Here is a 14,899-nt window from a genome sequence, read left to right on the forward strand (position 1 = left end):
ACCCATGAGGGTATCACTTTTCTTTTGTTTTTCTTTTCATTTTTATTTTTCAAAAAAATAAATTTGGGCCTGTTTTTGTGCCTGTGAATTACTAGAGTTGTCAAAATGGACCAGTTTCGCTCACATGGGCTGGCCCGCAACAGATTGAACTAAAAGTGGACTAACTCAACCTAGTGCATTTTCATGTGGGCTAAAAAATGTCAGCCTGGTCCGGCCCACCACTAGTTGGTGGATTATGCGGACCGACCCACTTTTAAGTTTTTTTTAAAAAAAAGAAATTATTGCAAACAACTTAAAAAAATTAATTTTTTGCGATTTTATTCTCAAACTAAAATATTGTAACATTCTGCTTGCGTCATTACATTTTCTATACTTTTATTATTAACAAGACAAAAAATAAAAATTGTTTAGTAGGGTGAGAATAAAAGAAGAAGAAAAAATGATTAACATTTTTTTCTTTGGTGTAAAAATGCATTAGAGAATATGCCCAATGCTTATTTTGTAGTAATTTAATTTTTTCCAATTAGAAACTGCAAAAAGTTATTTGACTTAGGTATATTCTAGTATATTCCAATAGTTTGATTTAAAACAGTAAAAAAATGTATATAATGTTAAAATAATCAATTTTCAAATATTATAACTAAATTATTTATTAATGTGCATTGCGTGCAAGTGTATTTGTAAAACATTAATAAATAATTTAGTAGTTTAAAAATCTAGAAAATTAATATAAAAATTGATAAAAATATGTTATTTTAATTTTCTTTTGAAAAATTAATTAAGCCCCTCGAATATACATTCTTAGAAGGTCAATTCTCTGACTGTTCTAAGTTTGACTTAGGAGATAGGGATTGATTTGAATTTGCTAACTTGTTACAAAATAAAGATTTAACGAATAATTATAAATTTATAATAATAATAAAATGAAAAAATATATTATTTAAATATGATGGATTGACGAACAGATTGATTAACCTGATTAAGTTCACCTCACCTATGGACTGAAAATATGATGATAATAATTTTTTTTAATTGAGTCCGGCCCACCTCGACCTACGATGGGTGACCTACAGTGGGTCGGGCTGACCTAGGGGCCTAAACCCATATTGAGGCTTGCAACCTTCTAAATTCCCTCCTCACACCCTTCTAAGTTTCATAACCGTGTTAGGGTTCTTTCAATATTCTCTGATTGCGTCAAATCACAAACAACCCACCAATTATAAGTTGCCGTTTCCCTTCTCACTTGCTCGCGGAATTGGAGGAACCCTTCGCTTCCTGTCTCGCGGCATTGAACCCTGAACACATGACTCAGGTTCTCTCCCAAATATTAATTCATGACTATCAGTTTGTCTTTTTAGTTTTTTTAACATAAAATTGAATTCTATTTCTCTTGGGGACATGACCAATTTGATTTATTTGTTGAAATGAAGAAGCAAAGAGACAGAGTCCCAGATTCCATGGAAACCCAGTACGAGGAGAGTGAGAAAGACGAGTCTTCTTCTGCTTATAGTTCCTCAGAAGATGTGGGTAACTTAAAAAATGTCGTAAAGTTGTGATTTTTATGGGTTTTTTCTTTTGGGGTTTCTTCAAAATCAAGTTCGTAGTGAGTGTGTGAAGTGTGATTGATTTTGTTGATTATAGGAAGAGGAGGAAGAGATAGAGAAGGAGCTGGCTGATGTAACATTTGAGGAGTTGCAGAAAGCTCGCTCGAATGGGACACATGCATTTTTCCAGAAACCCAAAGAAGACAAAAAATTAAAAAGGGCCAACAAGAATAGGTATTGTATTTGTAGTAGTTTAACAGAGTGGTGTTTTTTCCTCCCTTCTGATTTTTGTGTCTATGAAACCTGATGCTAATAAATGTGTAATGTTTGGCTAGGCCAATGGAGGCTAGTAGCAAGAAGCCAGTTTCTGGGTTTAGAGAGGTCATCCAAGCTCCAAAGAAGGTGGATTTATTTGTTACTTGTGTAGAGTGTAATGTTCTATTTATTTTTTCAAATTTTATTTATGTTACTGCTTTTCATCAAATTCATTTAGTAGTTAGTTTAACTCCTCGAAGTCTAATGAGGCCATGTAGCTTGCATAGAATTTTAAAATTTTAATAGTGTAGACCTATTTGGCTACTACCTTGTAGTGCCATTTGCTGACTTATATAGAGGAGGAAGACTGATTGCAGTTTGTTGCTTGTTGTTTGCTTTACACATTCACACGCATTCTCACAGATTATTAAGACTCTGGGTTCGCTGTCATGTGTGTTGATTTTGGATATGAGCTGGGTTCAGTGAATTATTGTATTGTCTTTAGCTATGTATGTGCTTATTAAATGTTTTAAAATGCTAGTGCCTGTACTATGTGAGGTGGAATTGTGGAAATTATGTTGACTTTGTAAACTGATATGATTAATGATCTTTCTATTTTATATATCCGGATATTATTCTGAGGTTGTATACTTTCAATAATGACAGGTTGTACGTGATCCACGATTTGAATCTCTTTGCGGTAAACTTGACCCTGAAGGGTATGTTCACCTCTGGAAATGTGCTCTTTGTTCTTCTGCTCTTTCTTTTCCTTTTTATTGTATTCATCATTTACACTTGTTAAGAAATGCCATAACCTTAGCTGCAATCATCATTACAAATTTCTAGCAATTCCATACTAGTGTAAAGCAATGCTGATTCTGGTTGTCTTTGCTATTTTAGAGGATGTCTGGCCATGTGCTACTACTTAATATCTTAAGAAGCTAGTTCCTCTCTCATGTGCTACTATGTTTTAGAACCTGTCAGCGTCAGATAATGCTGAAGGATTCTTATTCTGATCTGTATCATAGTGCATAACCAATAAGTATCAGAGTATTGTTTGCCTTACTATAGGGATGTGGGAGAAATATTGGTATCTTCTGTTTGGTTCGCTAGTTCTCAGAGTGGTTCTTGCAATGCCCTGTCCTTTAAGTTGGCAGCATTTGCTTGGGAGTTAATATTTAATTACATAATTGATAGTTCTAGCCTAGGTCATAGGCTAATAGCATTTGCTTTCTAATAGATTTTTTTTCATTATTGCTGTATTATATTTATACCTATGACATGAACAAATTAATGCCGGTGGTTTTTATGTTCCTGTTTTATTTTAAAACAGCGCTTTCAACTAAATCTGGAAACTTGTAGTAATATATATGCTTGGACTTGCAGGTTTAGGAAGAGATATAATTTCTTGTATGAAAATGATCTTCCTGCTGAAAGACAGGTAGTCTTTCAGATTATACAGTGTAGAATTTTCTCTATGGATCATTCTCTGAATTCCTCTCATTTCATCATCTTGGTATAACAGGCTCTTAAAAAGGAATTGAAAAAATATAAAGACCCGAAGCGCATAAATGAAATAGAAGAACGTGTATCATGGATTGTAAGTACTTGACTTTTACAAGTTTGTCTTCTGCTTCCAAAAGTATGATATTTATTAATTTCTTTGATCATATTTACATGTGTTTTCAGGATAAACAATTGAAGTCTGATTCAGCGAAGCATATTGATGCAGAAATATTGGCCAAGCACAAAAAGAAAGAGAGAGAAGCAACAAAGCAGGGAAAACGTCCCTTTTATCTCAAGAAATGTAATCCTTCTTCCTTTCACGCCCTCTCTTTTCCTCATTTCTCTGTTTCTCGCCATATTTTTTGAAAATGAAATTTTGCTTATGTTAAACTTGTTTGTCTGTGCTTTGTTGTAAGAGACTTGAAAAATTATGGCCCCTGCTAAATCCAACATGAGTACATATTCAATATGTGGAACCTTTGCTACTTGATCAGAATGTCTTGTAACTCTTAAATAATTTCAATATTTGAGAGACTGCAATTAACTTTCACTTGTTGTAACCTACCGGTGGTTTTAGAGTTGCAATATGTTTGATCATGGTGATGCTAGTAATCTGTGTAGTTCAATCATGAAACAGACTATGGCCCTACTAACTATAAAAAGGGGTGTTACAGTTTGTTACTGTGTAACAGTGACTGTAGGATATAAAGCTACATCTATGTAGTATTGGAAAGCAATGTAGTTCATTCTTGCATAACAGTTAGGTGCCTTGGCAATGCTATGAATCTAACTGAGGGTTAATTGGTACCAAACTAATAAATTTAGTGACTTATCAAGCAGTTAAATACAAATGAAACATCAACTATAGATGCTGACTGCTTTTTCTATTCCTTGCAGCTGAAATACGGAAGCAAAGGCTTATTGAAAAATATAACCATCTAAAGGTATACATCTTAGAACATCTTTCTGTGTGTACCCCTGCCCCCACCCATTATGCCACTTTTTGATTGTCTTTTTTACTAACTCTATATCTACCTATCATTTTTAGTCATCTGGCAAACTTGAAGCATTTGTTGAGAAAAGGAGGAGGAGGAATGCTGCAAAGGACCATAGATACATGCCATATCGTAGATCTGGTGATGTGGAATAGGTTTTGTAGCTTTAAGATTCTTTCGTAGGCTACAATTATACTGGAACATAACACCAAAAAGAAAAATAGTTTATGCATTTGGTCTGCCATCTTTGGGGATTAAATGTTGAACCCTTTTTGATGACTATCATGGTATTTGTTCTGTGACTGACTTGTATTTATCTAATTCTTGAATATTTACTAATTGGGGTATGGAGAGGTGCCACTAGGCTATAAGGCAATCTTTTGATTCTGTTTTGTTCTTGTGAGAGAAGTGTCTTCGCCATTATCGTTAGGTCCCTCGTTTTAGAATAAGATACATTCTCACGTGTGATTGAGTAGCTTTTTTGAAAAGTAGGAATTCTAACGCTTTAAAATAAAATATTTTTTTTTATAATTGTAATCAAATAAAGTGTAGCCCAGTTTTCTAATAATTCGAAAACTACATAAGCCAGTTTGATATATAAATCCTAAGCTTTAGCAGCAATGTAGGCAATTCTAGAAGTGCTTACGTTTGAGATTGTATAATTCCATGATTTTGTTGCTAGTGTACAGAGTACTTGCATAAAATTTAAGACAAAATGTTTTTCTCCCTGTAAAATTAGTAAATTATGAATTTTGTTCTTGGAAATTTTTTTATACCTAAGTGTCATTCTCCACACGTTACTCCCTCATTGGAACAATTGGATGCCGCTACTCTTATGATTTTTGGGGGTTAAAAAATTCCAAAAATTGTTAAAAAAATCGTGGAAAATTTTGAAACCTCTTTTCACCAACCTTTTTCTCCGTCTACGTAGGCCAGTGCGCTGATTTCCGATCCAATACCGTTAAGCCTCTCACAATGTGTAATGGCTATGCTGTTACACAAAAATAATCAACAGTATTAAGAGAATCTGTAACAGTGTGATATAGGGACTATCTTTGTATTAGTATTATTTACTGATGGAGTTTCTTACTGTCTCAAATATAGAGAATAGAATGGACCTTTCACGAGAGACCCATGAGGAAAGAGAAGAAGATTTCTCAACAACCCACTACCCCCTAATTCTCACACCCTCTATTGTTTTACACGTAATCCTGCAGCAGAAGCGAAGACAAGGTCCCAAGGTCAGAACCTGCTCTGATACCATGTTAGATTTCATCTTAAAACCAATTGGCATTAAGTGAAGTTGCCCAACAGATATATAAGCCACACTCCAAGGATTGAGGCAGCCGATGTGGGACTTGAGTATTTCCCAATAGTCTTACCTGAACTACAAGTTATTTCCCTGGACATTCGAAAAGGTTAAGGAAGATGAGCTTGAAAATTTGTGAACAAGTAGTTAGTACACTAGTAATGCCAGTTAGGAAGAGCCCACTTTAGAATAAGGTGATTATTATTTGGGAACGTGCAGAGTGAAAAAAGAAGTTGAGTTTTGGCTTGGCAATTATAAAAAGCAGGTTGAGTTTAACCAACTACACACATTAACTTCATTGTGATTTATATTGACAAAAATACTTAATTGAGACATGTGAATTTAGATAATTATCTAATTTTTTTTTATTTAAAATTTGGTTTATGCCTTTTTGATGTAATTTGTTTTCTTTAGCTTGTAATTTTGCTAGATTGTATATGCTTATTGATGGACTATTTTATAGATTATTGAATTGGATTGAATTACATTTTTTTTAAGGTTTAATGAAAGTTTAAAGTGGAAATCACAACAAATGTGTTTAAGTTGGGATTGAAGGACCTAAATCGAAGTTTTTTTTTTTTTTTTAGAGAAGATGAAAAAGAAAGTTACAAGAGAAATATTTGCTTCAACAAAATAATTTTTAGCTTAAGCTAAAATTAGTCAGAGGCGTAGAACTACATAGCTGTAGTGTCTCTTTAAGTTTGAATTTTTTAGCTTGAGCATACATTCACTTAAGTGCAGATTTTTGGGATTGTATAAATAGATTTTCATGTTAATTTTTAGGAGACACTTCCTCATTGTGTAAAAACACCTCCTTTACTTAAGTTCTTCTCCAATTTTCTTCTTCCATCTTTCTTTCTTGCTTTTGAATGTTATTCATGGAGATGGTATCCGAACCTTATGCTCTCATGTATTTTTTTTTGTTTTGAAATAGTGTTATATTTTATCTTATTCTTCAATGTTAGCTTTTTACTTCTATACTTTATGCTTGTTATGGAATGACCTACCGTAACTTGATTTTAGATGAGATTGTTATGGAAAAATAATTTCTTTATCTTGAACTGTGGTAAAATGCCCATTAACCCTTAAAATTAGGGATAAGATGAAGGATAATGATTATTTTTGAGTCATTGAACTTAAAGCAAGTTTAGATAATAAAAACTTGTGATATTTATTAAGTATTATGTAAGTTTTTGTGAGAACGATAACTCTTATTTATCGAATAGTACTTGATGACTTGGTATGCTTGTCATTGAATCAACACTCCTATGTCACACCTATGTCATAAGGTGCTTATACATTTATACTCTTTTTTCTAAGAACGAGATTTTGATCTTTCCTTATAATTTGATTCCTTTTAAGAACCATTCAAGCACCAATGAAAAATTTTGATAAGGTGAAAGAAATGGTCATTCTAGAATTCAAAGATTTGAGAACAATGAACTACGAAGTTGAGCAATCTGAAGGGGAAAAAATTACAAAATTTTTACTCACTCACTAATTATGATCCAATTACATTTGCATGCTAATGAATAAAAGTTTTATTTGCATGCTAATGAAGTTTTATTGATATTTTTTTTATTCGTAGGAAAAAGTCACATACCAAGAAATTTGCAACAATTTGATTACAGGTATGTAATCTTCCTTGGTATTATGCTTGGATGGGAATAACTAGTAGAGGTTGTGCCTTATGCAAGGTAATTCCATATTTCTCAGATACATCCATGTCTTCTGGCTTTTGTCCATCCGTGAGCTTCCAATCATAGTTGTATAGAAGAGATGCCAACACAACATGCAGAGTTCTAGATGCTAATGGCAACCCAGGACAAATCCTTCTTCCAGCTCCAAAGGGTATTAGCTCAAAATCATGGCCTTTAAAATCAATGTCACTTTCCAGGAATCTTTCAGGTGTAAATTCATCTGGGTTTGTCCAAATACTTGAATCTCTTCCTGTGGCCCATAGATTCACTAGAATTTGGGCACTTTTAGGCACCATGAAGCCACATAGTTCAATATCGACTTCTGACTTGTGTGGCAGTAACATTGGGGTGGGTGGATGCAAGCGAAAAGTTTCTTTCACCACTGCTTGTAGGTAAGGAAGGTTCGAGATATGTGATTCTTCTAGTTGTTCACCTTTGGCAAGGACTTGTTGAAGCTCTTGCCTAACTTTTTCTAGTTTTTCAGGGTTACGTAGCAACTCAGCCATTACCCATTCTATCGTGCTTGATGTTGTGTCTATTCCAGCCACAAATAAATCCTGACATATATGATCAATTAGTAAAATAATATATAAGATTTACTAATAAAGTGTAAGAGGCAAGTCTTTGAAGAAGAAAACATAAAAAAACGAAGTTTGTACTCATCCAATCCAAACAATTAAGGAGAATTAAATGGGGATTAAAGAGAGTAAAAAAATGGAGAATTAAGTCTCGAGAAATCAATTTGTTAAAATTAATTTGTAAGAACAAGAAATTCATAAGGTATGAATCAATTAGGATTTTATTGTAAAAATATAAGCAGAGAAAGGAATCTACTGCTCTTCATGCTCTCTCAATTCAACTTTTACCTTTTTATGCTATATGATATGCCAATATGAACATCTTCCTTTGTTCTGGTAAAAGATGTCTTAATTACTTTCATAATGAATAGGATATGTTGTTTTAACTAGGCATATTTAATTGTTCTTAATATAAAGTAAATTTCTTTTTGATGAGGTAAAAATGTCATCATGAATTTGTGTAAAGAATTGAATTGAATTTCTAGCCAATATACTCACTAGAAACAAATGCAGAACATGAGGGCGGGTCACTTGCGAATTGTCTTCAAGCATTAGCTCCAGCAAAGAATCTAACACATCATTGCATTCCCTGGACCCATTCTCTAATGCCCTTAAACGCAATCTTTCTTCTACGAGACCATCAAAAAACGCAATTAACTTTCGAAAATAACCACTCATTCTTCTCCGCGCACCTTGTGGATCAAGCAGGCGAAAGATTGGGAAGAAGTCCACAACATTAGGCCTCCCAGCTTCTTCCATGATACCCCAAATGATGTCCTTAAACTCTTGAGACTTATCAGAAGTGTAATAAGCCAAATCCATTGAGAAGAAAGTGTTTGATATGGAATTAAGAACAGTTGTAAAGGAAGCCTCACCAATATCCATAGCTTCACCTCTCTCGCATCGTTCCTTCACATAATCCATCAAATCTTGCATCTTCCTCTGGCGAAGAACTTGTGTGAAATTGAGCTGCTGAGAAGAGAACACTTTGGTGGCACAAGCTCTCCTAAGGGCCCTCCATTGTGGTAAAGGTGGCATCCATGCAACCGAAAGTATGTGATGGTCAAGTGCTCGAACACAATCTGGGACCATTCTATTAGCTAAGATTTGATCATTTTTTTGCAGTACTTCTTTGGCAACTTGTGGAGAGGAAATGACTATGGTGGTAGTGTTACCGAGCTTAAGACTCATTATAGGACCATAAATTTGAGAAAGTTTGGCAAGTGCTTGGTGAGGCTGGTTGCCAAGCTCCAATATGTTTCCTATGATTGGAAAAGGGTGAGGCCCCGGGGGATTTTTAGAAGATTTGAGTGGTTTGAAGCTAGAGATGAGTACATGAATGCTTATCCACACTATGGTGATTAGTGGAAGAAGTAGAAGGTAGTCCATTGTGCTTTATTTCTGTTGTTGTTGTTGTTGTTTGTTTCAGGTGTAATTGAACCCGGGATAGCCAAAAAATTAGAGACTAATATCTAGTTAAGGAAGTAAGGAACTGTTTCTACAAACAGATATTCTTCTATACACAAGAACCTGAAAATCACATGTTTCACCAGTGTTTTACCATGCATGTATCAAAATAAAAGTTGCCGCATCAAACTTCACATGTACTGAAAATTGGCAAAATGTTGCCTTTGATAATTCGTCTTATCTCTTCAGATTCATTGCATGCAAGAAAGTCAAAACCGTTTAGCAAAGAAAGAAGGATTTTCATAATGTATTTCTTTTCCCGTTTACACCTAAAAAATATTTTATTTTATTATTTGACATTTTCAAAACAATTTACTTTTAGGATAGGACGATAGTCTTAATCTTATCCTTTAAATGATAAATAACATATTAACAGAGTATTATATTATATTATCGATTAGGTGTGATAACGTAACAAATTAATAAAATAGAATATCATTACTTAATGAATGATTTTTAACTGATAATAGGCATTAAAAGTTAAAATTTGAAAATGTTAGATTATAAAATAAAAAAAAATATTTTTTAAGTATTAAATTAACAAAAAGATATATATTAAAAATATGAAAAATATATTTAAGTTAAAAAAATTTGTCTATGGATTTTTTTTTTTAGAATTACAAGGATTTTCTTTTTGTTTTGTTTGTATAAAATGGTTTATCAGTTACATAGAAAAAACATTTTTCTCTTTCCTATGAAAAGTCAAATGTCACGAAAATATCTAATGGATAGAGTATACTAGGCTGTTCTATAGCTGAGTCCTTGCAGGTTTGGTGTCAGTAACGTATTGCTCCCATAAAAATCTTAAAGAAGTTAGGTAAGTCACAAACGAAAAAAGAAAATTCACAGATGCATTATTATACCGAATGATGACCGATCGGTTGGAGAAGATAGCTCCTGTTAAAGATCTTACGTGTTGTATAGTTCTTTAATTTATTTATTCATTTGATTCGACCACGAATCTTTACACATATATAATATTTTTCATTGAATTTAATTCTATTCAAGTGAGGTAGTTGCATACTATAACTCAAACTTAAATTCATTAGTTCAGGTACAACAATCGTGCACAACGCGGTCAATAATTTTGTACCAAAGACTCAACTAAAGTTAGAACAAGGGCAACTTGATCCACCCGCTTAATTCTTGAACATTATGCATTTTTTAATCTACAAAGTAGAAACTATTAATTTCAATTCTTGAAACATGAACTATTTTTGAATTCATATAGGTCTTCTTACAAAAAATTTAATCTTTTTATTTTATTTTTGTAATATTCGACAACAGAAACTAAAAAAATTAAGAAATATACGTATAAGAACTAAAACAAATAATTTATAAATATAATAACAAAAGGTAAAATTTATATAAATATAAAAATCATTGCAAGCATGTGTAACCCTTCCTCTTATCCAATTTGCAGTACTACAGAATGTGAATATTAAGTAAACTTAATTGAAAAATTAGTTGAAAACTAGTAAGTTAATTAGTAGTTAAAAAATTAGCTTATTAAATTACAAGTGTTTAATAAACTAGATGTTGAAATAGTTGAAAAATATAAAATGACATAAAAATAATAAAATTATGATTTATTTTAAAAAAAATAAAGAAATTAAATAAATATATTAAAGATAAAAATAAAAAATATAAAAAATTAGAAACTAAAAGTTAACATTTTAAAAAAAATGTTATTTCAAGTAAATTTTTTAAAAAAGTGATAGAAATTACTAAAAATAAAAAAAAATTACATAAAATATCTGGCCTAACATATCTATTTTCCTAAACTTTTTGATAAGCGACGAGACATTAGGTTGATCGGTATCAGTTGAATTTGTTGTCATACGAATAAAAAAGAACATTAGAGTTTGTTTGGATGAGGGAATTTAAAATAATTCAATCAAAATTCTTTTATTTTCAAAATTTTGTGTTTGGATAAAAAAAATTTAAAATTGTGAGGGTGAAAGAAAATGAATGCAAAGAGAAGAAAATATATGATTGATGTGCTTCAAAAGAGAAGAGTATTGATGCGGTACAAGGAGTCGCTGAATAATCGTGACACGACAACATATATTACCATACCCAATCACACCATTCAGAGTCAACAACGCAAGACATGACTCAGGCCCTCCTCACCGGCGAGCACCTCCACCATGTGATAGGCAGCGACGACTGCTTCCCTGACTAACGGGTGCAGTTCTACGTGTCCCCTTACGCCCGCACCTGATCGATGCTCCGCGAGCTCAAAGAGTGTTTCTTGAAGAAGAATATCATCAGTGCAAGGGAAGAGTCACGAGTTCAAGAACAGAATTTTAGGAACTTTTATGTGAAAGAGATGATGATGGTTATAAAGGAAATACATTAACATTTTGAAAGGTTTTTCTATCAATAAGAGAATTTTAATTTCTCACCTTTTAAAAAAAAATTAAAATTCCACAATTTAGTTGTTTAAAATTTTATTTTAAAATTTCAAAAATTTAAATTCTTCATAAAAAAAACATCCAAACAATAAATTTTAGATTAAAAAAATTTAAATTCTCTAATAAATTACTTTCCCTAGTTAAAATTTTCTATCCAAATACACTTTTAAAGATTTTCCATACCTAAAACATGTGGTACTTTTAAAAAAAGTTAACGAAATTAATGAATGTTTATAGTAAAAAAAAAATTAAAACTTATTGATAGTGTAAACATTTTTTATATATCATTTAATAATAAATTATATTATTTATAACAAGTTTATTAATTTTTATAATAATAATTATTAAAATTATATTTAAAATGATTTTTAATTATTTGATAATATAGAACCATGCCTCATTTTATAGGGAACCCGAAAGAGATTCTGTTTCATTATATTAAATCTATATATTAATTCCATTCGCTTAATATTCCTGCCTTTGGTGTCATTGTAATTAAAGATATCTTCTCTAGTCTATCTGTTCCTATACATGAAAAATTTGGTAAATGAAAAGTTGAAAGATCGTTGTATGATAACTCAAAAATTACAATAAAAAAATAATCCAGAAATTGCATATGCAATAGAAAAGGAAAAGAGATCGAGGTTTCTTTATATCAAACAAAAATTAACTTTTTTTTTAAATATTCTATAATCATTGGTAAGTTGGACCTAAAGAGAATGGAAACATATTTCATATTTGATTACTAATCATTTTCAGTATATTGTGACTATATAATGTACGTTAAACACACCTACCATATTTTTTTATTGTGATAAAGGTGAAGAAATAATAAATTACTTGCATAGTTAAACTGTAATGTAACTATGTAATTAAGCAAAGGGATCGGAGAGTGAATTTACCTGCATCATTTTCATTTCAATTCAACAACATATCAACATTACAGTACGAAATAAAGCATATATATTAGCTTTTTCCAGTAATGCATTACTAGTCTAAAATAACCGTCATTGATGTTTTTCCAGTAATACATTACTAGTCTAAAATTAAATTAGTCCAACCGACTCAAATATATATTAGCTTGTCATGGATCATCCTAGAAGGAGCTTGCTCAGATTGACAGTTCTAAAAATCAATTTGTTTGATATAATTACTAGTTTAACAACAACAAACAATAATAATAAAGGCGTTGAATAAATATAAAAATAGTAGAGAAAAGTAGAAGAGTATAAAGAGAATAAGAATTGTGTATTATTTTTAATAGGAGTAATCTATTTATAAGTATAAAAGGTATAAAAGATATCCGGAAGATTACAAAAGATAAATATAAATACAAAAATATCTTAAACCTTAATAACATATATAAAAGAGGAAAAATCCTAAATATATATAATACCAAAAACCACAATTAGATTATTCATAATATTTTTCTTTGGATGTCAATTATTTAAGAATATGTCTCATTAAAATTTTACCAGAAAAAAAATTCGGTGAGATAAAAACCTAGTGAAGTAAAAAGAGTACATCATCCTTCAATACATTATCATTTATATCTCATAAAAAATCTTGTCAGAAAAATTCATGGGACAAAACCATAGCGATGGAAAAAAAGTGCATAACTTATTTATTTCTCTTCTTCATGCAAACAATCATCTTTAAGATGATGAAGTCCAATCTTATGAATCAATTTCTCAAAAGTCTTCCTTGGTTACGACTTTGTAAAGAGATTATTTAGATTTTTGCATAAATGAACTTGTTGAACATTTATATCACCGATCTTTTAGAGATCACTAGTTAAGAATAATTTTGATAGAATATGCTTTGTTTTATCTCCTTTAATGTATCATAGTTATCATCAACTTCCAAATAAAAATGTTTACCTCACTCTTAACTTCATTTTTTGCCATCAAGATAAATTTGCTTCTTCCTCTTTAGTATTGTTACTGGAAGTTGTTGATTCACTATTGTAGATTATATGCCTTCTTTTTTCTTCTTGAATGAACCCTTATTCTTCTTCTCTACTTGTTACTTCTTTTGATAGATGAGGCAGTCTACCTTAATATGTCCTATCTTTTTGCACTCGAAGCAAGTGAATCCATTGGAGGAAGATGATTCACCTTTCTTGAGATTCTTCTTTGGCTGAAAGGTTCTGGTTCCATAGTTCTTCTTTTTCATGGGGATTTTGTTGAACCTTCTCACAAACAAGTTTAGATTTTCAACATCCGACCCTTCCGAATTGTCATCCTCACTTTCATCACTTGATGGAATGTGTGACACCCTCTACTTCTCACATATATGTACTAATAATAAAAGAAATAAGAAATCAAATTTAATTAAAAGTTTTTAAAACACATTTAAATACAAGCCTTTCAAAAGGATAAAAGGCTCACATTCATTTTTCTAACATCATAATAAAACTTGTCCAAATAAATAATAAATCATCTCGACTCAAAACAAGGTCGTTCAAGACTTCATGCAATTAACATAGAAACTTATACCCTAATGTCACATCCTATTAGAGCATTGTGTTGTCGTGCCCTCTAGCATGAGGTTCTTCATAGTCATCCACCTAACCATCTGCTCCCATGAACACAAAGTTCGATATCATCACAAGATCTAAACACAAATAACACACGGGGAGTGAGTTATCACATTCCTAACTGATGGAGAGAAACAAGACAATATGTAGGTATAAATATCATATAAACAAAATAAAACTTACTCAACATAGCTCACGTCATTTCACCACTTTGTCGCCCAACATCACATCACAACACAACTCGTCTCATTCATTTTCACAACATTCACGTACTCAAGGATCAAAACACAATATCACCATGTCAATCAATATTGATCAATACACAAGCGGTATGCAACATATACACTAAGACTCAATCATATATGCAATGTGGTACCATGTCAGTGAAAAACCTTGTTGAGCGCCTAGGAGTATATGATGAGACAAACCACACACTAGCAAGTCAGATCACTCTCATTAGGTAAAATCATAGGGAAACCAATCAGGGTCATGTTGTTTTGCGAGAATGCTCCAACCATATGGGATTGACACAGGCTTAAAGGAGTACTCAAACTGGGTGTATTTACCCCTAAGGCCTACACTCCGAAGA

General features: G+C 31.8%; 2 protein-coding genes across 3 annotated transcripts; one reads left to right on the forward strand and one right to left on the reverse strand.

Moving 5' to 3' along the window:
• Positions 1–1,157: 1,157 nt before the first annotated feature.
• On the forward strand, positions 1,158–4,692 carry LOC100779255 (rRNA biogenesis protein RRP36). Of its 2 annotated transcripts, none has more exons than NM_001254664.3 (10): positions 1,158–1,312; positions 1,431–1,523; positions 1,642–1,778; positions 1,880–1,946; positions 2,466–2,518; positions 3,186–3,240; positions 3,325–3,399; positions 3,489–3,606; positions 4,203–4,249; positions 4,354–4,692. In NM_001254664.3, exons 1-10 carry the CDS (start codon positions 1,304–1,306, stop codon positions 4,453–4,455), a joined length of 756 nt encoding a protein of 251 aa, NP_001241593.1. In that variant the 5' UTR covers positions 1,158–1,303; the 3' UTR covers positions 4,456–4,692. The 2 variants fall into 2 exon arrangements, with proteins under 2 accessions (NP_001241593.1, NP_001401412.1); NM_001414483.1 differs by having other exon boundaries at positions 1,434–1,523.
• A 2,465-nt stretch (positions 4,693–7,157) lies between these two features.
• LOC100779789 (cytochrome P450 76T24) lies at positions 7,158–9,596 on the reverse strand. The gene is made up of 2 exons (XM_003528856.5): positions 8,386–9,596; positions 7,158–7,866 (listed from the first exon to the last, which is right to left on the reverse strand). The coding sequence occupies exons 1-2, from the start codon at positions 9,274–9,276 to the stop codon at positions 7,261–7,263; spliced, it is 1,497 nt and encodes a 498-aa protein (XP_003528904.1). The 5' UTR covers positions 9,277–9,596; the 3' UTR covers positions 7,158–7,260.
• Positions 9,597–14,899: the final 5,303 nt, after the last annotated feature.

The sequence above is a fragment of the Glycine max genome, chromosome 7, assembly GCF_000004515.6.
Source record: "Glycine max cultivar Williams 82 chromosome 7, Glycine_max_v4.0, whole genome shotgun sequence".
In the NCBI taxonomy this organism is placed as follows: domain Eukaryota; kingdom Viridiplantae; phylum Streptophyta; class Magnoliopsida; order Fabales; family Fabaceae; genus Glycine; species Glycine max.